Source organism: Erinaceus europaeus, chromosome 11 (assembly GCF_950295315.1).
Source record: "Erinaceus europaeus chromosome 11, mEriEur2.1, whole genome shotgun sequence".
Classification (NCBI taxonomy): domain Eukaryota; kingdom Metazoa; phylum Chordata; class Mammalia; order Eulipotyphla; family Erinaceidae; genus Erinaceus; species Erinaceus europaeus.
The window spans coordinates 37,856,482-37,883,138 of record NC_080172.1 but is presented as its reverse complement, the minus strand read 5'-3'; the positions used below and the strand labels follow the sequence as shown (position 1 = coordinate 37,883,138).

Genomic DNA, 26,657 nt, shown 5'->3' with positions numbered 1-26,657 from the left:
CTTCATTCTGTTCATATTTAACCCTGCTTCTAACAGTTTTCTTCCTGGAAAGAAATCCTGGGGCCTCTCTAAAGGTTTATAAGAACTAGCTGTTTCAACCTTTTCAGGTCCCCCGAAAGGGGACTAGTAACTTCTTCACTCGTAGACTCTGAAGTAAATTTTTTCTAATGCATTATTTTGGCTCTCTAATTTTTATTAAGAAAATGGTTGTTTTAGTACTAAAGAAACTCTTGACTAAGGCAAACACTTTCTTTTAACTATAGTTCTCCACTTGGTCCTGCTCTTTTTCCTGTGACATGTGTTAATTACATAGGGTTGTCAAATTCTCAGATCCTTCATCCTGGTTGCTTCCTTCTGCTTTGACCCACACAGTTGCCACTCAGTCTTGTGGATAATACTGGTTTCTCCTTACCTACTTGTGTTTGATGTTCACGGGGTTTTTGAGTTTCCAGACATTTGGTGTTGCTGTCTATACATAGGTTTCTTTATGTGAGAGTTCAATGCAATTGAAAAACCAGTCTGCCACTGTCAACAGGTCTAGAGTGATTTGTACATTTAGAACAACCCATAGAAAGTTTTGAACATTGATGCCTCACAATCACAGCCTGTGCTAGTGTGTGGAGGAAAAATTCCTTGGTCCTTGAGATAGACTCCTTTTGCATTTGACAGCCAATCCAGAGGAATTAATTTTCTCACCCAAGGTCGGATGAGTAGGTTAGCCAGGAAAGCTGATACAAGACTGGCCTCGTACAGGATATTTTCCTTGACAAAAATTATTTACCTAGGTGAAAACTTCACATAAAATATATTCCTTCCAGTGACAAAAAGTGATTAAAAAAAGTAGTACTATAGAAAAAGAAAGATTTATAGTGCTTCACTAGTAGACTCTGAAGTAAATTTTTTCTAATGCATTATTTTGGTTCTCTAATTTTTATTAAGAAAGTGGTTGCTTTAGTACTAAAGAAACAGTAAAATGATATTAAGTAATAATGTTTTTTTTTATTTATTCCCTTTTGTTGCCCTTGTTTTATTGTTGTAGTTATTATTGTTGTTGTCGTCGTTGTTGGATAGGACAGAGAGAAATGGAGAAAGGAGGTGAAGACAGAGAGGGGGAGAGAAAGATAGACACCTGCAGACCTGCTTCACCGCCTGTGAAGAGACTCCCCTGCAGGTGGGGAGCCGGGGTTCGAACCGGGATCCTTATGCCGGTCCTTGTGCTTTGCACCACCTGCGCTTAACCCGCTGCGCTACAGCCCGACTCCCGTAATAATGTTTTCTAATCTGCAGCCATCCAAATCCAACCATTGCTAACTGTTCTGTATCAGTGAGTTATCTGCTTTGAAAATGAATAAACGCTTTTTTAAAAATCATTTTTTAATATTTATTATTTTCTCCTTGTTGCCCTTGTTTTTTTGTTGTTGTTGTTGTTGTAGTTATTGTTGTTGTTATTGATGTCATCATTGTTAGATAGGACAGAGAGAAATGGAGAGAGAGGGAGAGAAAGGCAGACACCTGCAGACCTGCTTCACTGCCTGTGAAGCAACTCCCTTGCAGGTAGGGAGCTGGGGGCTTGAACTGGGATCCTTGCCGGTCCTTGCCCTTTGCACCATGTGCGCTTAACCCTCTGCACTACTGCCCGACTCCCATAAACGCTTTTAAATGAAAGTCAGTATGTGCTATATAGATTAAAAAAAAAAAAAAAAGGCCACCAGGAAGATGTTCTTTAAATGTTCTACAATGTCAGAACAGACTATGCAAACAGTTGTAAGAGGAGGATGGAAAGCTTTGTCTTTCCTATATCAAAGATTGATTGACCTTCCAGTTGACTCATGTATACTCAAAAATTCTCATAATTTTTATTGTTGATTTTTCCCCCAGATGACAGTGGTTACATAAAGGTAGTAGTTGGCGCTCCTTAGTTTGCATTCTTATGGTAAATTTTCTTTCTCTTCTTTTCACTGGAAGTATCTTCTCATTTTACACACTGGGACCAAAGAAAGAAAACATAAAAAATTAAAAGGTCGTGGTCCGGGAGGTGGTGCAGTGGATAAAGCATTGGATTCTCAACCATGAGATCCTGAGTTCAATCCCCAGTAGCACATGTACCAGAGTGATGTCTGATTCTTTCTCTCTCTCCTCCTTTCTCATGAATAAATAAATAAGTTCTTTAAAAAAAATTGAAAGGTCACACTTGGAAGTACCATGCCTTCTATAAAGATTTTAATTATACAAGAAAAACTAAGAACAATGTAATGACTATGCACCATGTTTTCACTACCATAGCCTCAGCGAATGATTCATGATTGGGGTTTTAGTAGATTGTGGAAGAGCAATTTCATGTGTAAAGTTATGCTCTGTGGTTTTAGTAAGTTTGACCAGCTCTCTAAACATTGTAGAACTATGATTAAACAAAAAAGTAGAATGCAAATGGTAGTTGGGATCATCAGAAATGATCACAAGAACTTCAAAATTAAAGTTGTAATTTTTGACACTAGAACTAGTTACATATTTTTTTAAGAAGTTCATTGTGCATAGTCTTGAAGTCAGTCAATGAGGAAGGTCTTAGGAATAGTGTAGAAAAGAGAGAAACTTACTAAAGGATCTCTGTGTCAACATGATGGGGAAGGCAAAGTGCTTCTCTGCTTGTTTTCTATTATTATGTAATAGATTGCCACTAACTTACTGACTTATTGTCTTAACGTTTTTGCATCAGGAGCTCAGGAATCTGTTAATATCCTCTGCATATTTACAGTCAAGATGCTAACTAGAGCTGAATGTTCATCTGAAGACCCAACTAGGTTAGATTCCATTTTCAAGCTCCCTCACATAATTAATAAAATATCTTTCTTTCTGGACATAGAATTTGTGTCAGATTCTTCTTTCAAGTCAACAGTAGAAAGATTCTAGAATAAATCTACCAGTAAGACAGTTTTATATGGTCAGTGAACTCATTTGGACAGTGTGTACAACCTAGGTTTAAGCTTGGCCTCCACCACCTTGAAGGAAGCTTCAGTGCTGTGATCTCTCTCTGTGTGTGTGTGTGTGTGTCTGTCTGTCTGTCTGCCTCTCTCCCCTTCACTTTTTTATTTTTCAAATAATCTTTATTTATTTAATGAATAGAGACAGCCAGAAATTGAGAAGAAAGGGGTCTAGAGAGGGAGAGAGACAGACACGTGCAGCACTGCTTCCCCACTTTGCAAAGTTTCCCCCTGCAGGTGGGTGCCTGGGGCTCAAACCCAGTTCCTAGTGCTTTGTAACATGTATGCTTAACCAGGTGTGCTACCACCTGGCCCTACTCTCTCCTTCTCTATCTAGAAAACAAAAAAAAACCCAGAATTTTATATAATATAATTTTTAATCATTTTAAATTTATTTTTTATATTTATTCCCTTTTGTTGCCCTTTTTTTGTAATTTTTATAGTTAATTATTGATGTCATTGTTGTTGGATAGGACAGAGAGAAATGGAGAGAAGAGGGGAAGACAGAGAGGGGGAGAGAAAGCTAGACACCTGCAGACCTGCTTTACCGCTTGTGAAGCGATTCCCCTGCAGGTGGGGAGCCTGTGGCTTGAATTGGGATCCTAATGCTGGTCCTTGCGCTTTGCGTCACCTGCACTTAACCCGCTGCTCTACCGCCTGACTCCCATGTAATATAATTATTCTTGAAGTGACAACCACTTATACTTACAAAAATGGTATCATTCAAAGAACCACTACAAGGAGACACAGGATCTTAGGCGCCCCTTAGAATCTTGCCTATAATAGCTTTCTGGAGTATTTGATTAATAACACCGTTGTTAGCTTATACCAAGAGTGATAACCACTGTATTTCCTTAGTTCTGTTTTGCTAGGCAATATGCCAACTATTATACATGCTTTATCTCACTGAGTCCTCGTAATGACCTTTGGTGTAGATACCTTATAAATGAGGAAATTAAGGTTTAGGGAACTTAAATCTCTTGTCCAAGATTATGTACTCAGAAAGTACTAAGAGTCAGGATTTAAATGCAGGCTTCATGGTAATTCAGAGCTGTATTAATCTTGTTTTCTCTCTTAACCTGCCCAGACTGCTCTGGATGCTAATCCAGAGAAAATCTGGAAGGGCCTGAGGCATGAATACAGGTTAGTCTGACTTAACATTCCTACCTTTCAGATTGAATAGACACCAGCATTTTTTTCTTATTAGTGACTTCATAATGATTTTCAAAATTACAAGATAACAGGGGTACAACTCTGCCACCAGATTTCTGAATCCCCAGTCCCTCCACTGGAAGCTACAGCAGTTCTCTTGATGTTGTAGCTATGGGTTAACTATTATTTGTCCATATGTCTATATTTGTATATATTATATTTAGGCACCGATATTTAATCAGCCCTGTAAAGAAGAACAACCTAGTGGAAAATGAGCAAAGGTCATATATAGTGCCAATGTGATATGATACTTTGGGGAGTATTAGCTATTTATTTATTTGGTACCAATAGTGATTTTAAGTTAATTTAGGGCCTTTTTCTATATTACAAAAGATGTTTCAAACAAACCTATGTGTTCCTGAAGTTGGTCAGCAGTAATATGGAAGGAACCCTTTTTATTTCTAAACTGTCTTTGGAAAGCAAGACTACCTTTTGGTTTTTAGGTGTATATATATATATATTTTTTTTTCTTTAGGTATATGGAGTGTTTCCTCTCTCTCTTGTTTTATGAAATAGTTTTAAAAAGTTTTTTTTTTTTTTTAAAAAAAGTAGTTTGTATGCATTGTATTTGTGAAGTTTCCTTTCCACTGGATCTTCTTTGGTAACTGGTCTATTTTCTAGTCAGTGGCAAATTCAATTGTGCTGGTTCCATTTTGTTTAGTTGGTTTGCATTCCTCCACTTTTCCCTCAGTGGAATCTAGGTCAGGCCTTCGAATCGAATGGAAGTACCATCAGTAGTATTACTTTAAACCAATCCCATGTGACCTGAGAAAGGGACTCTCTTTAGCATATTTTAATAGGGAATGGTATTGACCACCTCCCAGTGTGTAGAGAGGGTTAACAAATTAGTGATGGCTTTGCATTTTTCCAGAGTGAAGTTTCTAATGCTCTTAAGTTTGACAGCTGAGACTAATGTGATGATTGAGGATCAGTGGCCTCTGTGGAGTAAGATAAAACCCAGCGAAGAACATTAACAAAACCATCAAACTCCTTAGCATCACCACATTACTCAAGGATTTTCCTACAAAGGCTCAAGTTCTCAGTCCAGTCTGTCTCAAGGCTGACTCATGGCTTTATCTCTGTGTTGCACCCACGGAAGAGAAGAACCTAAAAGGTTCTTGGTTGTTATAATGTTATTTCCGTCAGGCATTTTTGCATATATGCAATTTTGCCGATTTTGTGGCTAGACATAAGCATTCATATCAATTCTGTATTTGCTTCATCGTCGTGTTAGGAGGGGTGAAACCCAAAGTAGCAGTTCAGGTTGTGTGTGTATCAAAGTACCAGGGGAAATTTGGGAGAAACAAAATTTCACCGTATCTGAACTTAATCCTCTTGCTTTTCAAAAGAAACGAGAGGAAGAAGAACTCTGGGTGTAATTCCCTGTAATAATACAAAATGAAAAACAGCAACACTTGAAGTCATTGTTTATTTTGTTTGTCTGAAATGACATGGGTTTTTTTTCTGCTTAAAAAGGGGAAGATGGGGGCCGGAATGGTGGCACACACTGCAGTGCACAAGGACCTGGGTTCAAGCCCATGGTCCCCCACCTGCCAGGGGGAAAGCTTCACGAGTGGTGAAGCAGGGCGGCAGGTGCCTCTCTGCCTCTCTCCCTCCTATCTCACTCCCTCCCCTCTCAATTTTTGTCTCCATCCAATAATAAAAGCAGTATTTTTTTTGAAATTTATTTATTAATTTCTTTTTTGTTGCCCTTGTTGTTTTATTGTTGTTGTAGTTATTATTGTTGTTGTTATTGATGTCATTGCTGTTGGATAGGACAGAGAGAAATGGAGAGAGGAGGGGAAGACAGATAGAGAGGGGAGAGAAAGATAGACACCTGCAGACCTGCTTCACCGCCCATGAAGCGACTCCCCTGCAGGTGGGGAGCCCGGGGCTCGAACCGGGATCCTTATGCCAGTCCCTGCACTTTGCGCCACCTGCGCTGAACCCACTGCGCCACTGCCCAACTCCCTAAATTTTTTTTTAAGGGGAATATATTTATCACATATAAATTTTGCTAGAAACCACCATGGATGCCTATTAAGGGAGCTGTCATTGAATTTGGCAGCTCAAGTTAACTTTGTAGGAGCTAGAAGGACTTTGTTTCCTTCTTTTGTATCCTTTGGGTTGATTTTTCTGTTTCAGTACTCTCAGAAGATGAAGATGGAAAGAACTGTCTGGGCTTCTTAGCTCTCAAATGGTATTGCAAGGTGTGCTATTTCTGGAGGTGACTCAAGGTGGCATCTCTACTGCATTTTGAGATCTGCAGACAAATGCTGAGGAGGAGACAGAACCACACAGACCATCAAACTACAAGGGAGCAGAGAGGAGATGACTGTCACTGTAACATTGTTTTTTGTTTTACATATATATATATATATATATATATATATATATGTAAAATGTATATATGACAGAGAACAATAGATAGAAAGGGAGAGAAAGATAGATACCTGCAGACCTGCTCCACCACTTGTGAATCAACCCCCCTGCAGGTGGGAAGTTGGGGCTCGAACTGTGATCCTTGTGCTGGTCCTTCCTTGTGCATTATATTACATGGTGCTTAACCTAGTATGCCACTGCCCAGCCCCCTGACTGTAACATCTCCATCCACTTGACAGTATACACCAGATGGTGTAAAAATTGGAGAGTTTTCCAGAGAACTATACTGGGTACCTGGGTTGTAATAATAACAATAATATCAGCTATGTTACATTTAGTCTGTTTCCACTTAGAGGGAATGGTTGTATTATCAAGATATGCATGACAACCAACCACCCTGAATTTTTAGTGACTTAAATGACAACGGTGTATTTCTTCTTGCTGGGAGCTTGCTGGGGTCTGTGAGCTGTGCTCTGTGTGGCTTTGTCCTCACCTACCCTTCTAAGCTGACTGATGGGTCTCTACCATGTGCAACACTGCCAACAGCCATGGCATGGGGAGACTGAAGAGAAAATCCTACATAAGCTCTTAGAGACTTCTGGACAGAATGGGTGTCTTTTCAATCATATCTAATGGGTTAGAACAAATCACACTGCTATATTTAACTTCAAGAAAAAGGGGGGGAGTAGAATCCCACCTGTGCACAGTTGAGGAAAACTAGAGTCTTGGTGAATATCCTCTTGGTCATGATGTCAGCCCACATGGAGGTTGTGGTGCCTTGGGAGAAATTACAATTTGGAAAAGGATTGTGCTGATGAATTATGGGAGTGGGGGAAATGGATATCTTGATCCTTTGTATTTGTTTGTTTTGTGAGAGGCAGAGAAGAATTGAGAAGGGAAGGGGCACACTGGCAGCACTTTTTCACCATTCATGAAGCTTCCCCATGCAGGTGGTGTGCATTTCACTGGGTAGGTCATTTCCAGCCCAGTTTACTTAACTTTGTAATTTAAAAAAAAGTGTTCAAGTAGTAGCCATAGAAGTAACACAAACCCCTTTTTCCTGTTTATGACAGTAGTTAACTGCATGGAAATGCCGTATTGAGCTTGGTCTGGTCTGTGACATTGTGGAACAGAAAATTGAAATGGTGCACAACTGCTCTTGGCTGTGGAGAGAGCACCAGGAACTGCTCTAGTGGGGAGTGAGAGCCCTGGGTCAGAAAGGGTACTGGACCATGACAGACTGTGCCCTGCTTTAGCTGGTCCTCAGCCTACCCCTCCCCCTTCTCACAGTGTGGGAGGTCGCTAGGGCAGAAGGCACTGATACTGTATGAAACAACTGTATTTGCCTTAGGTGCCACCCTCTCATCTTCCATTTCCCATGCACTGAAGTGACACATTCCTGGGGTTGGTATTCATGCCATTTAATGGGTGTTGTTGAACAAGGGTGTTTCTTTTTTAGTGGCTCCTACAGGTTCACAACTTGTTCCTTCCTGCACTGTTGCCTCTGTAGGACTTATTCTGCTTTTTTTGCCTCCGAAGCCTGGGAAATCTCAGGGAATTTGCACCACGTTTAGAGATCAGTGCTGCTGCCTGTTTTTGCTTGGGTGCAAACAGGGTGCAAAGGATGGGTGAAATGCAGTTTAATGAGCTGCCCCAGGGCATATTGATTTGTACAAATGAATCCAGAGCAAAATCTTCCCAGTCATTCATTCACCTAGAGGCTTGGAGTTTTGATAACTATTTCACAAGATAAATGCTCCTCTCACTAGAAGAATTCCCAGGGTACTACCATCCTGTGTTTCCCTTCCAACTCCTCACCCCAAATCCTGTGCCTCTTGTCCATGCTTACTTTTCTGCAACAGAGTGGTCTACCTGGAATCATCGGCCACAATTGCCTTCAGAGTAGGTGTGATAGTGATGTTTGTGCCATCTTGTTGGGTAGTTGTCATCTCCCCCTGGCTTCTTCTTATCCATATGCCTATATAGGGATTTACTGATCCAAAGGTTTGGTCTATTTACATAAATCACTTTTACATAAAGCACTCCAGGGCATTGGTGGTTTAGTTATAGGATTCTCGCCTGTTCCGCCCCCTCCTTGTCACACTCTGATTTTCACCAGTCACTTTTCTCTCCACCCTCTCTATATCACATCCTGTTTCCACCCTACTTGGAGAGTATAAAAACAGCTGCTCTTCTGATTAAAGACACTTGGAAATTGCTTTCCAGCTCCGAGAGTTCCAGAGTGTATCTCCTGCGGAAGTTGGTGCAGCACGAGTTCCTGATCTCTCTCCCACACAGCAGCCTAGATCAGCTCCAGTTGAGTGATCTCCAACCCAGAGAGCACTAGCTCGGGAAGAAGTACCCTCAGGCTATCCCGGCATCATCTAGTATGGTATCTTTGACATAATGAGAAATCAGGGCATGTCAGTTACTTATAAAGGGAGACTTAAATTACAAACTTCTTAATGTTTTTTTTTCCTTTCCTCCAGAGTTGTTGCTGGGGCTTAGTGTCAGCACTATGAATCCACTGCTCCTGGAACCCCCCCCCCTCTTTTTTTCTTTTAATTGGATAGGACAGAGAGAAATTGAGAGAGGAAGAGAAAGAGAGGGAGAGAGAAAGATAGATATCTGCAGGCCTGCTTCACCACTTGTGAAGTGAACCCCCTGCAGGTGGGAAGCTGGGGCTCCAAATGGGATCCTTTCACAGATCCTTGACCTGATCCTTGGGCTTCAGACTATGTGCATTTAACCTGGTGGCTACCTCCTGACCCCCCCTTCTTATTGTTTTCAAAAGAAATTCCTAGGGGAAAGTATAGGGCAGTAAAGCAGATTGTTATGCCCTCACCGAAGACTTTTTTTTTCTCTTCAATATATTTTTTAAAAAAGTGATTTAGTAATGGCTTACAGGATCATAAGATTACAGAAGAATATTTCCACACCACACATTCTTCTACCATTTTGTGCTCTCTCCCGTCCTTCTGCCTCTGCCCCACCCCTAAAGGATAATCACCCTAGTTTTCATAAAGCCACAGTAAAATTTTGATTCCTCCCCCCTTTTAACAAATTCATGTGTTTCAGTTCTCTATATTGTACACATGTTGTCTCTATCCAACAAATAAAAGTAATAAAAACATTAGAAAAATTAAATAAAAACTTTAAAAAATGAGAGAAAGAAGCAAGGTACACTTAACTCTTAACAAAGTGATACACAGTAAACAAACCCAGAAACACAAGCTGTAAGAATGACATAACTTTAAATCATGAAGGGGAAGGAAGAGCTATCTGGTAGTTGTACTTCAGAGAATTGCAGGTTATTTCATAACAGACAAAATAGCAGCAGAGTCGTTAAACACAAACACCAAGGTATTGTGCATGATAAGAAAAATGCAAAAAAAAAATCCAAAACTATATATGGAATATTAAAAAGTATTAGATAGAAAATAGCACCTGGTTAAGCACACACATTACAGTGCACAAGGACCCAGGTTCAAGCCCCTGGTCCCCATCTGCAGGGGGAAGGCTTCATGAGTGGTGAAGCAAGGCTGCATATGTCTCTCTGTCTCTCTTCCTCTCTATCTCCCCCTTTCTTCTCAATTTCTGTCTGTCTCTATCAATAATAAATTAATAAAAAATATTTTTTAAAAAAGAAAATAGCATCATCAAAAAAACCTAGAGAACTGTATGTATTTAAATGTGTTATACATGAGTGTAAATCCAATTTATATAGAAATAGTTCTAAGAGAACCTTTTTTTTTTTTCCTAAGAGAACCTTTTTAAAACTATTGTCTCGGGAGTCGGGCTGTAGCGCAGCGGGTTAAGCGCAGGTGGCGCAAAGCACAAGGATGGGCATAAGGATCCTGGTTTGAACCCCAGCTCCCCACCTGCAGGGGAATCGCTTCACAGGTGGTGAAGCAGGTCTGTAGGTGTCTATCTTTCTCTCTTCCTCTCTGTCTTCCCCTCCTCTCTCCATTTCTCTCTGTCCTATCCAACAACGACGACAACAACAATAATAACTACAACAATAAGACAACAAGGGCAACAAAAGGGAATAAATAAATAAAATAAATATTAAAAAAAACCTATTGTCTCACCGTTCTTTGAACATCTTCTATCCATTTTTTCCTCCCCTTTTATGATTTAAACTGATCTCATTCTTTAAAAAAATTTTTTATATTTATTTATTCCCTTTTGTTGCCCTTATTGTTTTATTGTTGTAGTTATTGCTGTTGCTATTGTTGGATAGGACAGAGAGAAATGGAGAGAGGAGAGGAAGACAGAGAGGGGGAGAGAAAGACAGACACCTGCAGACCTGCTTTACCGCCTGTGAAGCGACTCCCCTGCAGGTGGGGAGCCGGGGGGCTCGAACTGGGATCCTTGAGCTAGTCCTTGTGCTTTGTGCCACCTGTGCTTAACCTGCTGTGCTACCGCCTGGCTCCCAACTTATCTCATTCTTATGGCTTCTGGGCCTGTTTACTGTGTATCATTTTGTTGAGAGTTAAATGTTCCTTGTTTCTTTTTTTGTTTTTGTTTGTTTACTTGTGTTTGTTTGTTTTTGTTTTTGCCTCCAGGGTTATTGCTGGGGCTTGGTGCCTGCACTTGAAATCCACTGCTCCTGGAGACGATTTTTTCCTATTTTGTTGTCCTTGTTGTTATCATTATTGTTACTGTTGTCACTGATGTTGTTGCTGGACAGGACAGAGAGAAATCGAGAGAGGAGGGGAAGATAGAGACGGGAAGAGAAAGACAGGCACCTGCAGACCTGCTTCACCACTTGCGAAGTGACTGCAGGTGGTGATCCAGGGTCTCCAACCAGGATCCTCAAGCCAGTCCTTGAGCTTCATGCCATGGTTGCTTAGCCCACTGCACTACCACCTGACCCCCCCTTTCATTTTTTAAAGTTTTATTTATTTATTTTTCTAATGTTTTTATTATCTTTATTTGTTGGATACAGACAGCCAGAAACCAAGAGGGTAGGGAAAGATAGAGAGGGAAAGAGAAGACATCTTGCTGCCGACCTGCTTCACTGCTCCCAAAGCTTTCCCCCTGGTTGGGACTAGGGGCTTGAACCTGGGTCCTTGCATACCATAACATGTGCACTCAACCAGGTGCACCACTACACAGCCCCCCCCACACACACCTTGTTTCTTTCTCTGTGGCACTCCTTTTAGTAACTCTTGCACAACAGGTCTGGTGCTGTTTTTATTGCTCCTTGAATGATAAGTGACTTCATCATTCTTAATAGCTGAGTAGTATTCATTGTATATATATATATATATATATATATATATATATATATATATCACAACTTTCTTAGCCATTCATATGTTGTTAAACATCTATTGTGCTGTGTGAACATAGGTATACACAGATTCTTTGGAGATGTTCTCCCATTCTGTAAGGAGAATGTATATACATATATATATGGTGGTTTCTTTTGCTGTGCTGATGCTTTTCAATTTGATGTAGTGCCATTGGTTTATATTTGTTTTTGTTTTCCTTGTGAACAGATTTGAGTCATTGAAGATGCCTATAAAACTTAGATCAAAATATGATGGGCCTAAACCTCTAATAGACTCCTTTCTCCACCATCACTGATCACTTCCATCAAGTATGTCATCATAAGTCCTTTTGTGGGCCTCTCCAGGACCTTGGCCCCACTACAAAGTAGCAATGGTAGGGACTGCCCCACTTTCCGTAAGGAGGCTTTTTCTACATATATATGTATGTAAGTGTGTGTACATTTTAAATGGATCTGCAGTTTCCTGTCTATCTTGCTAGTGGTAGTAGTCAGTTGACCTATAGAGACTATGAAGGAGAAAAAAAAAAGTGGTGATTTATAGGGGAAAGAGATCTCACTGAATTTGTAAGAGGAAACATCTCACAACAGTTTGTCATTCTAGAGAACTGAATGTAGAAAACTGAAGAGGAAAAAACCTCTGTGTAACAGAAATCACAGAATAGAAAAGATCCAGATAAAAAACCTATTATTATCCTGTGATTATTTTTAAATCTGAGATTAGGGACCTTCATTAGAATTTCAGCCCAATATTCACATCTATCTATTATGAATGCACACACACACACACACACACACGCACACACGCACACACACACTTACTACAAAGACACACATACATGGATTCTGAACATGAAATGGATAGGGACCAGTAACAAAAACTCACAGAACAAAAACTCATCCTGTAGAGATGGAGAAGAACAGAATTTGGGGGCCAGGTAGTAGCGTACCACGTTAAGCATACAGAGTATGAAGTGGAAGGACCAGTGCAAGGCTGCCACTTTAAGCCCCTGACTCACCACAGGCAGGGGCACCACTTCACAGGCCATGAAGCAGGTCTGCAGGTGTTTGTCTTTCTCTCCCCTTCTCTCTCTATCTTCCTCTCCTCTCTCAATTTCTCTCTGTCCTATCCTATAAAATAATGGAAAAAATGGCCTCTTAGAGCTGTGGATTCATAGTGCCAGCAAAAAAAAACCAGAATTCTGCTGTTTGTACATTGCAGAATACAGTACTTTTTCATTTACTGACAAAAAATTGACCAAAACACTTTTGCCTTGGCACTTCTGCTATTCCATTTAAAGTATAAAAGATCACAAATGAAAAGGTGTAACTTTATGGAAAATGTATTTTGAACCCAGTAAAAGTGCCTTTCAGTTGGGAAAGTTTCCATGTAGATGTGGCATTTACTCAGCCTCTCCTCTGTTCAACTTAATTCCAATGCATTTGACCACGAGTGAAAACTTGTTGATGTTTCAGCTTGTCACCTAGAACTGTGGTTTGTGCCACTATTTCTCTGGAAGTAAATTAACTCAGGCAGATCAAGGATACAATTTTCTTTTTTTTTAATTTTTAAAAAATATTTATTTATTTTCCCTTTTGTTGCCCTTGTTGTTTTATTGTTGTAGTTATTATTGTTGTTATTGATGTCATTGTAGTTGGATAGGACAGAGAGAAATGGAGAGAGGAGGGGAAGACAGAGAGGGGGAGAGAAAGATAGACACCTGCAGACCTGCTTCACCACCTGTGAAGTGACTCCCCTGCAGGTGGGAAGCCGGGGACTGAACCAGGATCCTTATGCCAGTCCTTGTGCTTTTCACCACGTGAACTTAACCCGCTGCACTATCGCCGACTCCCGAGGATACAATTTTCAACAGCATCCTTGTTTCTGACCCTTGGAACAGCCTGTGGAAAGTGACCGCGTTAATACTGACCAAGCTATTGCGGTCTTGTTCACAGGTATCAGTCATGCTGTGATTTCATGCCAACATATTTACTAGACTTTGCTGAATACTTCTTGCTCAGTAATAAGTTGTGTTTAATGTATTATTCAGCTTCTCTTTGAAGACCTTTAAAACTATTATTACTATTATATACAAAGTGAGAAGAGGAAATAGAGAAGCAGAGCATAACTTGGACACGTGTTGCTGGGAATCGAACCTGAACCTTCATGCTTGAGAGTTCAATGCTTTCTCCATTGTGCCTCCTCCCTGGCCACATTGAAGGCTTTTTTGTTTTTGCTCAGTAGTTTGTTCACCACCCCAGTGGGAACTTAGCAGGGCTAGGAAGGAGGAAGACTTGGGAGGATGTGGGTGAGACATCTTGTCCTTGCCTACCTGCCACCAGCCCTGAATGCACAAGACTGGCCAGTACATTTGCTCTTGGCATTAGGAAAACCTTATTGAAAATGAAATTAAAATTCCACTGCTGGACAGGAAATTAATCAGGGCTGAGCATGGAAGACAGGGACACAAGCTAGACTCCAGTTCCACCACTGACAAGTGTTTTATTATTATGTAAATGAGACTGGATGCACCATGGCTGGGAGGGGATAGCTAGGAGAAAGAAATGAAAGCAATGAACAGGTTCCGTAGGATTTAAACTCTGGCTCCAAAAATATTTTTATAGCATCTGCTGCCTCTTAGTCCATCAAATGCTGAGGAAGGGAAGCTCATCAACCTCTCTAGTCATTATTTCTGCAAAGCAGCCATTATGACAATGTGGCACATTGTGATTTACTCATTCCCTTACACTTCTATATCACCCACAGCGAAGTAGCCATATGCCCAGTGCTGGGGCTAAATAGTGACAACTACTCCTTGTCTTCCTGGGGTTTATAACCTAATAGAGAAGGAGAGTGGGAAGCATCAGGTCTGCAGGTAACCAGCCAGACAGGAAGTACTGTCACACCACGTAGGATTATTTGACTGAAAAATAGCTGAAGCATAACCCAGCAAGCTGTAGGAAAAGGTGAATTGGTAAATGTGGGGGGGGGGGGGGTGGGTAGAGAACCTAGAAAGGAATTTGAGGGTATAAGTAGTATAAGTAGCAGGAACTAAGGGGTTGTGTTATTACTCTCAGTGAAGTGAAGTAACTCAATACCATGTTGAGTTGATTCTCTCAAGATTCAAATTCTCAAAGGAAGAGCTCTATGAGATCCAGCTGTGGCTCTTGAAAGGAGACACTCCCATCAGAATTAAGTGCTGGAAAGGTAGACTTAGATATTAAGAAGAGTGCTGCCTATGAAAATTCAACTGCTGCTGGGTTACAATCCAACTGTGTCTCCTAGGATTACAGTTGGTTTGAGCAGGTGGGGCGGGGGGCTTTTTTTGGAGGCATGTGCTTGATATTTGATGATGTAACACATAGGCTGCATCAACTTACTGGTGCTTTTTCTCATCTCTTGGCCTAGTGTGAACAGTCCCACCTCATGAGAGAACATGAAGATGTCCAGGAGCGTACGACGCTTCGGTATGAGGAACGCATCACCGAACTCCACAGCATCATTGCCGAGCTCAACAAGAAGATAGACCGCTTGCAAGGCACCACCATCAGGTAGGACACTCCAGCTGTTGCCCAGCCTCTCTGGGCTGTACCAGGGCCTTGGGGTTCAGTTACCTTCTGTGACTTATTTATTTATAGTTTAGACTTTTCCAGTTGCTTTGTTAACTACTCATATTCCTTTTCCAATATTCTGTTCTGATTTTGAGCTTCAGGAGAACTCTGGAAGGTAAACAGGGTAAGAGTTCTGCTTCTCAGTTTGTAGGTAAGGGTATGGAATTGAGTTGAGCTCAAGATTTGCTAATGAGTTTTTAAAAATATATATTTATGTAATTAGTTATTGGATGGAAACAGAGAGTAATTGAGAGGGGAGGAGAGGAGAGAGAGAAAATTGCAGCTCTGCTTACCATTTGTGAAGCTTCCTCCCTACAGGTGGGGATCAGGGACTTGAACCCAGATCCTTGTGCATGGTAATATGTACACTAAACTGGATGCACCACTGCTTGACCCCCTTAATAACCAATTTTAAATAGATCCCCCTCTTGCTTATAGATCAGCACCCCTACCCTTCATTTTTAATGACCAGGTCTGCTCTAACTATATGATCTGTGTATCTTTTTTGAGAAATTTTAAGAGTTGTGAATGTGTCTTATAACTAAGCATTATGGAGACTTTTAGATAATCCAATAATACTTTTGAGTTTACCCCAAGTTGGTCAACCAACACCAGTTTAGTCATTTGAAAACTCTTACAGAAGGTGGCTAAATTATATCTACCATTTTAGTGGTGAAAAAGCTGGATCTAGAAGATATTAAGAGACTCCTTTGATGTTAACAAGGTGAAGGTAGAAGTGGAGCTGTAATCCGCAACGCCTCTGCCTTTGCTTATTATTTTTTCATAGAAGTGACTATCAGGGACCATGCATCTCAGTTTATTGGCCCGAGTCCCCTGCAAGCTGAATTGGTGTGTCTGCCCTATCTCTAAGTGACTCAGAAACCACGGATGAGCACTTTGTGTTGCCACCTGTGCTCAGAGCACAATAGCCAGAAGAACAAAGGGCTGACTCTTACCTTTCTGGAGAAAGAGTGTTTTGTTCACTGAGTGTTTGTACAAGCCTCAATTAAGATGGCTTTAGAGGCAACTACTTTAAACTCTCCTTCTAGAAGTCCTGGGTCAGAAAAGACTTTGGTTGCATTTAGTTCCAAGTCCGAGAATCAGCTCCAGTAATGGGTACTGCTGGGCATCTGTTTTCTGGGCACTGCTGTGGAAAACTTTGCTGAGCCAGAGTCATACAATACATTCATTTTCTAATTTAGAACCTCAAAGTTTTTAAATTGCATCCTGGTCTTCAGGGTGATTGTAGGTTAGAAATGCATGAGCAGAATAGAACTTTCAACCCAAAGAAATAATTATAGCAGACTTAAAAGAGGCTGGCAGTGCCCTGGCAAATTTGTAATTCCCATTAAAACATGTTGCACTTTTAAACACTTGAGAAGGTGAAGGTAAATGGGCTTAGTGAGTCATGAAGAAAAATGCATCACACATCACCTGGAAAACTCAATTTCAGGGTGCTTAAATTGAATATAGTGGCCAAATTGCTACATGTTAAAGGACGGTGAGCTTTCTGACCATAAACATTTTTCTAATGTCTTTTACAGACAGGGAGAGTACATCTATGCACATGTCACATTACATTCTGCCAGTTTTCATTATGGAAATGAGCCAGCCCCTCTTTGAGATGATTACCTGCAAGGCTAGAAACTGTGCATGCATATATGCAAGTGAAGAAGACAAGTTCTTGTCCTTTGTGCTTCAGTGACCATAGCATCTCCCCAGATCCCAGCACCCCCAGCGGCTGAAGAAATTGGTTTGCCATCAGGTCCTGCCAAGCTATGATAAACCAAGTGTACTAATAACCAAACACCTTGGAATAACTCCAGCAGAAAGGATTGTTGTACTAGCCAGTTGCAATGCTATTTATTGCCTTAGAGACTTTCTTGTCACTTCAAACACAGAGCAAGTAAAGCACCCCAGTGTCTTTTGTCATAATTTCTGTAAAGTCGCCTTTATGACAGTGTGGGTTTATGACAGTGTGGGTTTGATGCTAGTGTGTGGACATGATACTGAGTCACCTTAGGACAAAAAACACATGTCTGCAACATAGGGAACTCTCTGGAAGGCCTCCTAGAAATTTCCCAATGTTAATAGTAGATTATACAAATCCAGTACAGGCCACACTTCTTCAGGCTAGACCTCAGGAAAAAAGACTTTTCATTTATTCATCAGTAAAGTATTCTAGCCCCCTAAGGTGCTGGCCAAGCACAAAGGAAATAGGGAATTCCCAGTAGAAGGAAGTTATAAATATAAACTATAACCTAATGATCAGTTGTAAAACAAATGTCTAAGCTGTGCTTTTCCCTGTCTTGCTTATGTATATAGGTAATTTCTCCCCTTTCCTCTTATTTTTTTCTCTAAAATATGTATGTTTATGGGCCACAATTCTGTTTGGGGTGCAAAGGTGGAAGTTCTGACTTCTGTAATTGCTTCTCTGATGGACATGGGTATTGGTAGATCAATGCATACCCCCGACCTGTAAAAAAAAACAAAAACAAAAACAACAACAAAAAAACAACTTTTAGAAGTGTGAAAGGGTTTGTACTGGAAAGGTTTAGAAAGCAGAAGGGAAGTGTGGGCCACTGTTCTTCTGGTCATGACAATGGTAGCTTGAAATCCAAGCTTTGGAGGACATGGAGTCCAACACTGACAAGGAACCTGACAGTTCCTGCTGGCCGGCCTCCATCCACCCATTTCTCCTCCAGTCCTTGCAATAGTTTTGTACTCTGAGAGCTGCCTAATTTAAATCTTTCTGCTTGAAGCATCCAGTAGAATTTGTTTTCCTGACATTCTGTCTAATGCATCCTAAATTTCATCTCCTGGGAATAACTACCAAACATTTTGTGTATATAGCCTTTTAAAGAATTTTTATTCATGAATATTTTAAACAAATTGGATTATATAGGATGTACTATTTTGTAATGTGTGCTTTTTAACTTACTGTATATTATGTATAGCTCTTTTTAATGCTCATCACTTAGCTAGATTATATAATGGGATGGAGAAAATGAAAACATATATCATTAGGTCCTTTGAATCTGTGTGTGGGGGGTGTCTTGACAAATTAAATATGAGATTGTTGTTGCTGTTGCTGCCCAAGAAAATCGTTTTCTTCTCCCCAAGGCTACTCAGACCATCTACATCTCAATGCCAACTGCCATAAGGAATCCATATTTTCTGCTTCATTTCCCATTTGCTCATTAGCCCACTGCTGCCTGGCTTCTGACCCCAGCAGTTTGCCAAAACTTCTTTTGCTGCTAACTCAAGTGCATCTGTCCCCACTCTTCCTCATATTTTGAAGCCCTAACACTTAGTATGATGGAACAAGCAGATGGGGGCCTTGGGGAGGTGATTCAGTCAAGTTAAGGTCATGAAGGTGGGGCCCCATGTGATGGAATCAGTAAATGTCCTAGTAAGAAGAGACCAGGGATCTTACTGGTTCTCATTCTCTGCCAAGTAAAGACACCGTGAGAAAGTAGCCACCTGCACACCGGGAAGAGAACTCTCACCAGAAACCCACTTCTTCTTCTAGCGTTTGCCCTTCTTCCATAGCCAGTCAACAGGTCAGGTTGAAAGCTGTGAGGAGCTGCTTGTTGCTGGCTTTGAAAGTGACTGGGATCCATGTGGATTCAGTCGGCTAGGAAGGATCGTCAGTTTCCCCAATGAATGGGTACTCACGGGATGCACCACGAGAAGGTCGATCCAATGAAACCCACTGTGCTGCCACCTTGATTTGAGACCTCTAGCTAGTCCAGGTCTATAACTGTGAAAGAATAAATTCCTGTTTGTTTAAGCCAACCAGTCTATGGCATTTTGTTACAACAAAATAAGCTAAGACATTTTTAAAAATCATCAATGGTTTCTTTAACTGAACAACAATGAAATCTAGGGACCTCTTCTTGTTACTGGTCCTTTTCTGAAGCATTTGGTTCCAAATCCTCTTTTCTTCATGCTGTGCTCTTCTTGAACCACTAGGACCCTGTAGATCTTCTCTTTTGTCCCTAAGCTCATCCTCAGCCTGCCCCATACCCTGGGCTCTCCTCACCCACTACCCACACATGTGCCTGCTAACTTGAGTGGCTACAGCTCTACAGCACTGGCCCCTAAGGTCTGCTGCACCTCTGCATTGCCACTCAACCCTTCTGAAAAATGTCTACATTTGTTGATTGAGATAATTTTCAGGGTCTCTGTTCTACTCTTATATAGTCTGATTGTTAAGATTTCATACCTCACCATGAATCTCCCTTTCTCGTATTCTCTTAACCCACAGTTTGACCCATGTGCTACATCTGTCTTCATGTCACTTTATCTCCAACATGAAGAAGTAAGACTCCATATTACTTTAGCTTTAAATCTGGAAAGTTCTGATTTAGGATTTCTCATTCCTGGGGGCTGTGCAGTGGCACACCTGGTTAAGCTTACAGAGTAGGAAGTGCAAGGACCCACACAAGGATCCAGGTTTGAGCCCCTGGCTCCGCACCTACAGGGGGATCACTTCACAAGTGGTGAAGCAGGTCTGCAGGCATCTCTCTGTCTCTCTCCCTCTCTATCTCCCCCTCCCCTCTGAATTTCTCTCAGTCCTATCCAATAAAAATAGGGTTTACAATTAACAATATTTATATACTTTTTCCATATTTGGGAGCTACTCTTTTCCCTGATCCAGCTTTCTAGCCCTTCTACCAACTATGACCACCATCTCCCCAGACAATAATCTGGGTCCACCTGCATATTAGATGTCAGGCTCAGGCAAAAACTAGTAAAGTCATGGGCCCTCTGGAATATACCCAAAATAGGCCTACTAGCTTTTTCTAAAATGGAAACCCCAAATCTTCATCTGTAATATTCTTGCCTTTAGGTTCATGATTAGTCAACACTTTGTTCGGCTTTCTATCTTAACTCTTTTTTAGCTACCAGGTTTCAGATGCTTCCATGATGCCAACCTGACTTCCCCGGGCAGATGACCCCACCAATGTGTAATGGAGCCTTACCTCCCAGATCCCTGCCCCACTAGGGAAAGAGAGAGACAGGCTGGGAATGTGGATTGACCTGCCAATGCCCATATTCAGTGGGGAAGCAATTATAGAAGCCAGACTTTCCACTTTCTGCACCCTACAATGATCCTGGGTCTGTACTCCCAGAAGAATAAAAAATAGAGATGCTATCAAGGGAGGGGGGTGGATACAGAGTTCTGGTGGTGGGCATTGTGTGGAAATGTACCCCTTTTATTCTATAGTCTTGTCAATATTTCCATTTTATAAATAAAAAAAATTTAATGAAAAATGGCCACCAGGAGCAGTGGACTCATAGTGCAGGCACTAAGCCCCAGCAATAACCCTAGAGGCAATAAATAAATAAATAAATAAATAAATAAATTTTCATTCCTCATCAGTAATGGAAAGTAACCTTTTAAAATAATAAAATAATGGGGTCAGGTGGTGGTACACCTGGTTAAGCTCATGTATTACCATGCACCCAGGTTAAAAACCCTGGTCCCCAACTGCAGGGGGGAAATTTCACAAGTGGTGAAGCAGGGCTGCAGGTATCTCTGTCTCTCTATCTTCCCCTCTCAATTTCCTTCTGTTAAAAAAATAAATAACAATAAATTTTAGAAGGAAACAATAAAGCAGAACAAAAAATATATCCTTGGGCCACCTGTACATTAGATTATTGTTTTCTGGTGCAAAACCTGGAAGATTTGTGCAGCTATCTAGCTGCATACGTTTGGCTAAGTCACTTAACTTTTGAAGATTCTCTTCTCTTGTTTGTAAAATAAATGAAAGCTGACTTAAACCTTCTCTCAGATACCTTTGAGTTTGCCAATCTGTAACTTCCCTGACACTGCAAGTTATTACATAGGTGTGTTTCAATCTCAACCCTGCCTACCTGGGAACTGTGTTGTTCTGTTTGTTTTGCCATTTAAGCTTGTAGCAAGCATTAATCATTGCAACTCTAAATAAAGCTGCTGGGAGGCACTTCACAAATGCTTCCAAGTGAAAGAAATAATGCACTGTTAGCATCATATGAAATGATCCTTTATGTTCCAAAGAGACATGCACCTGAACACTTGGTAATTCCATAATTATGAGGCTACCACAACCACATATAATTATCCACATTATCAGTTTATCAAAGCTTCTCTCTCCCTATTTTTATTTTACTTAAAATGATTATTTCTTGGACCTTTTCATGTTTTCTTCCTTTTTATCATCAATACTAGCAGTTGGTGTTCTTTAGGAATGCATTTTACCCCCAAAGAAATAAGTTATCACTTGTCAAGACTTTACTAGATACAAAGCAGAAGAAGAAAGCAAACAATGAAGTCATTTTGAGATACTGTTGTTACCAGCTGGGGGACACTATTACACAGAGCAGCTTTGAAAACACTCCTGAAGTCTTTGTCTCTGATTGGGAGAGTGTTTTTGACTTCTTGTTTCATTGCTCCTGCCAGATCAATCCTCTGAATCATACATTAGAGAGAAAAGGTTTTCACTACCAGGTTTCCACATTTGCTGCTGCTCCAAGATGAATGTCCACTTACAAATGGTCCTGAGAGGATTAGCCTTTTTCATTTCCCAGGTTCCAGTCTCTTTTCTGAAATGATACTGTTAATGATGTTCACGAGATAATATAACTCCATGGTTTTCATTAACCAACGTCATTGGAAGAAAGAACAGGATTACGTAAACTTTCTAATATTTAGGCTCAGTTTTCTGTTTGTATACCTCACAAAAACTGACCAACCTTGCAAAGTTGCTTTCTACCTCTAATTACAATCTATTTTGTTCAATTGTGATGTGACCATATGTGTGTGTGTGTGTGTGCGCGCATATGTATATAATATATAGTAACATTCACCATGAATGACACCTTAACCAGAGCTGTGTGTGCTCAATTCAGACCCTCCCTATGGAGTCAGTAATTCTGACTTTTGTGGCCTTGGAAATGGTTCAGTGGATAAAGCATTGGAGTCTCATGCATGAGGTTTTGAGTCTCATCCCCAGAGCACTAATTTTAACTCTCATTAATAAAATAAATATATCTTTTTTTTTTAAAAATTACTTTCTATCCTACCTTTCTTCTCTTATCTATTTCTGCACAAGATTTCAGCAGCATTTACCTTTTCACCTTCTGAACTCCTAGATTTCACATATTTTCTGTTCATTTCAATCATCTAGCTCTATTTGCCTCCTTCAGGACAATAAAGTTTCCTTTCGATCAAAATTTCACCTAAACAAGTGGGCTTATCCAACATCATGGTTCCATCCTACAGCCTCCTTTTCATTACAGTTATCCCCAACCACTTATGACTCTCCAAGCCCAACACATTTCTGTCCAAGTTCAACAGTTCCTCTGACCATTTACAGATGCCCTTCTACCCTCATAGATGATCTGAAGTCTACTTGCCCTGAGATCTTTTGAGTGCTGCTCTATCCAGGATGTCGTCTCTGGTCACTACCCATCTGAACCACCTAATGTTCCATGTGTTCCCCTAATGCCCACTCCATAGGTGAGAGTTAGATGTGAACATACTCATCTCATAAAAGACAACATGCATCTTGGCCTTTAATTTCCTATCCTTGTTTTACATATTGACAAGAGGCTACCACTTCGCATTTCACAAGGCTGACAGCCTACTGTCTGAGACCAGTTCTCAAATTTGGCATAGTCTACCTTCAGGCTGAGCTCTGACTCAGTAAGAAATGTTCCTATAATCAACATCTTCCCTCTCCTACCCCTTCATCTTCACTCTTTCAGAAAGTTCATCATAATAATCCCTACAAGTAATTCATTACAAAGCAGTATATTTGGCAGGCACTATATGTCTTGGAGCTTGCCAAGCCAGGAGAGTTTGAGGTGCCTACTAAAGATTTAGCTAATACCATTTATAGCAGAGATGCAATAGTAGTATTTATCTGGCTTTCCTGGCTGTAAAATAGTCTCAGTCAAGCTGAAGTTGATTACATTGGCCGTGCAACAAAGGTAATTTATTCAACATACACAAAATCTCCTGTTAACTAAAATCAGACTCATAAGTGGTGATTGAAAGGAGAGCTAATGTATCAGGATACAATTACCCTCTGGACCAAAAAAAGCATCTCTTAACAGTACTTGTTAATTGTTTTCATTCCTAAAGCTAATTATTGTTGGCTTTGCAGGTGTGTAATAATTAACTTGTTCACTGAACATTAACCTATATTTTTTGCCTTTACCACTCCCATTCAATTTCATATTTGGTGTATCTTGGGGCTTTATATCTGTTTTAAGTCTTCCCAGATTTCTGGGTGGCTTTTATTTAAAATATCGTATAAGTCGGGCTCAGCTATATTCCTTCCCTGGGAGGATTTTTATTTCTTAAGTGAAGCAGGAGCTCTGGAGTGTTTTTCACATTTCTCTAATTTACAAATTAAGAAAATCTACAATTTTCTTCCCCCAGCTTCATGACAGTTACGTCTTCCTGAGTTCATGGGGTCACCACTAATCATTCTGATCTGCCCCAAACCCAAGACAGTAGGCTTTTTGTCCCCGTGGTTATCAGTAGATTAAACAGAAATGCCAAACTGAAAAGATTTTTTTTCCCTCTTCCTAGCTTTCTTCACAGATACCTTCCTCCTTTCACTGAATTGATATTGGTGGGGTTTCCTAGTTCATAATTAACATCCCAGCAGTATTTTCTTCTGACTCTCTTACCAAATAAACTTATTCAGTGTGTATCTGTGTATATGGTGATTGTGATGGAGACAGGTAATATGTGCTTTGAAATACATCTAAAATTTAAGTTTTCTTAACTTGTTTATGTCTAATACAGAGACTGAAAGTTGATGAAGGCATGGGAAGGGTCGAGTATGCTTGTGCACATGAAACATGGAGATATTTCAGTGTTGTCATCCTATTATAAAATAGAACAAGAATGGCAAACCATTGAATGATAGTCACCCATGAGTACATTTTTTTCCTTGCCCCAGTTTATCTGCTTAGCTTCTGTCTCCACCAACTTTGGAACTGAAGGTGATTATACTTAGCAAAATAAAAAGGTAAAAAACAACTACTGGGTAGTTTTGCTCAGAACTGAAACACATAAACTTGCAAAAGTGGGGAGGGAAGGGAATAAACAAACTGTCTTAAAGACTGTGAAAACTATGGTGACTCTCCTTGGGAGGGTGAGGATACAAAATTTTGGAACTAGGTGCAGTGTTGAACTATGCTCTGTAATATTATAATCTTGAAATCACTGTTAGTCACTAATTTAAAAAATGGCTTTAAAAAAGTGTGGTATTCTTAGATATGCTGATCCACATACTTCTGAAAGAAGCCAATTTCATTTGCACAAAGAAGCTTCTGGTTTCCCAGTATCTCCAGCCCCAACACCTCCTGTATTCTCTCCCAAGAAAAAAAAACCCCATCAAGAAAACCATTACAGACTATGGAGCATGCCATCTCTTTTACTAGACTCTGGGTTATTTTGCTTATTATAAAGCTCAGTTTTAGTAGCTAGCAGTTTTTTGTTTGGTTGGTTTGTTTGTGTGGTTTTTTTGTTTTTCCTCTCACTTTGGAACTTGAGAAAGGGTGGGAAAAAAATCTTAATTTCTTCAGGAATTTTTTAAATAGAAAAAGTCTCTAGTACGCTACTAGATGAATCTTGTCCCAAGGTATAACTTTGAATATTAACACAGAAACAACCTTTCAGTTTCATATTCACTATAGATGTCACCATTTTTTTAGCTTAAAAAAAATTCTGTTCTATGTACATTAGTGAGGTCCAGGAGATGGTGCAGTGAATAGAGCACTGGATTCTCAACCATGTGCATTGGTGGGGGAGATCCCTCTGTGTTCTCTCTAAATATATTTTTCTTGCCTTAAAAGAAAGAGGGGAGGGAGCATTTTCTATGGGATTGTCTTATATTCTATTAGTGATGACTGACTCTATTATTTTTTCAGGGAGGAAGATGAGTACTCAGAACTTCGGTCAGAACTCAGCCAGAGTCAGCAAGAAATCAACGAGGACTCTCGAAGCATAGACCAAGACCAGACCTCTGTCTCTATCCCTGAAAACCAATCCACCATGGTCACCGCTGACATGGGTAAGCCTACCTGCCATTACCGCAAAGTTTGGTTTGGGGATAACAAGGAACTTTAGAAACATGAGAGAACCTGAATTTTTTTTTTTAATACTTTATTTACTTATCTTTAATCAGAGAGAGAAAGAGAGAGCAAGACCAGAGCATTGCTCAACTCTGGTTTATGGAGATGCTGGGGATTGAACCTGGGAGCTCAGAGTCTTAGGCATGAAAGTCTTTTGGGGGAGTTGGTGGTAGCACAGCGGGTTAAGCGCAGGTGGAACAAAGTGCAAGGACCGGTGTAAGGATCCCAGTTCAAGCCCCTGGCTCCCCACCTGCAGGGAAGTTGCTTCACAAATGGTGAAGCAGGTCTGTAGGTGTCTCTCTTTCTCTCCTCCTCTCTGTCTTCCCTCCTCTGTCCATTTCCCTCTGTCCTATTGATGACATCAGTAACAACAACAACAATAATAAATACAACAATGATAAGCAACAAAGACAACAAAAGGGAATAAATAAATAAATATTTTTTAAAAATCTTTTGGATAACCATTATGCTACCTCCCCAGCTCAAACTGAATTAAAATTCAGTTATTCAAGGAGTTTGGCAAATAGATAAAAACACATTCATTTCCAGTTTCTTATACATATTACTGAAATATAACTTAGAACCGAATTTTTCAAACATATGTAACCTCTACCTGAAAATTCTGGAAGGACCAGTTTAAAAGATTACTGTAGTGGTCCAGGAGGTAGCACAGTGGCTAAGGCACTAGACTCTCAAGCATGAGGTCCTGAGTTCGATCCCCGGCAGCACATGTACCAGAGTGATGACTGGTTCTTTCTCTCCTCCTCTCTTTTTCATGAATAAATAAATAAATTTTTTAAAAGAAAAAAGTAATCTTTTAAAAAAAAGATTACTGTAATATCCCAGGTTATAGTAAAATCCTAAGAATGTGAAGGGTGGAATTATATTAAGAGGGCATTCCAATAGGTTTTAACAACTATTGGGTAAGGGAAATTCCCAAATGACATTGAAACGTTGATCCTGAATGACTGAGAGAACAATCATATTCTTTAGTAAGGAAGTCTTGTTGAGAAATGGTTTGGAAAACACAAAACTTT

General features: G+C 40.3%; 1 protein-coding gene across 8 annotated transcripts in view; it reads left to right on the top strand.

The window, feature by feature from the left end:
- Positions 1 to 26,657, top strand: part of MCC (MCC regulator of WNT signaling pathway) — a 338,297-nt gene that overhangs the window by 191,085 nt on the left and 120,555 nt on the right. For all 8 annotated transcript variants that reach the window (XM_060201290.1, XM_060201289.1, XM_060201287.1 and 5 more), the window contains 2 exons: positions 15,278 to 15,420; positions 25,417 to 25,559. In XM_060201290.1, coding sequence (XP_060057273.1) covers positions 15,278 to 15,420; positions 25,417 to 25,559 — 286 coding nt within the window. The remainder of the gene's footprint in view (positions 1 to 15,277; positions 15,421 to 25,416; positions 25,560 to 26,657) is intronic.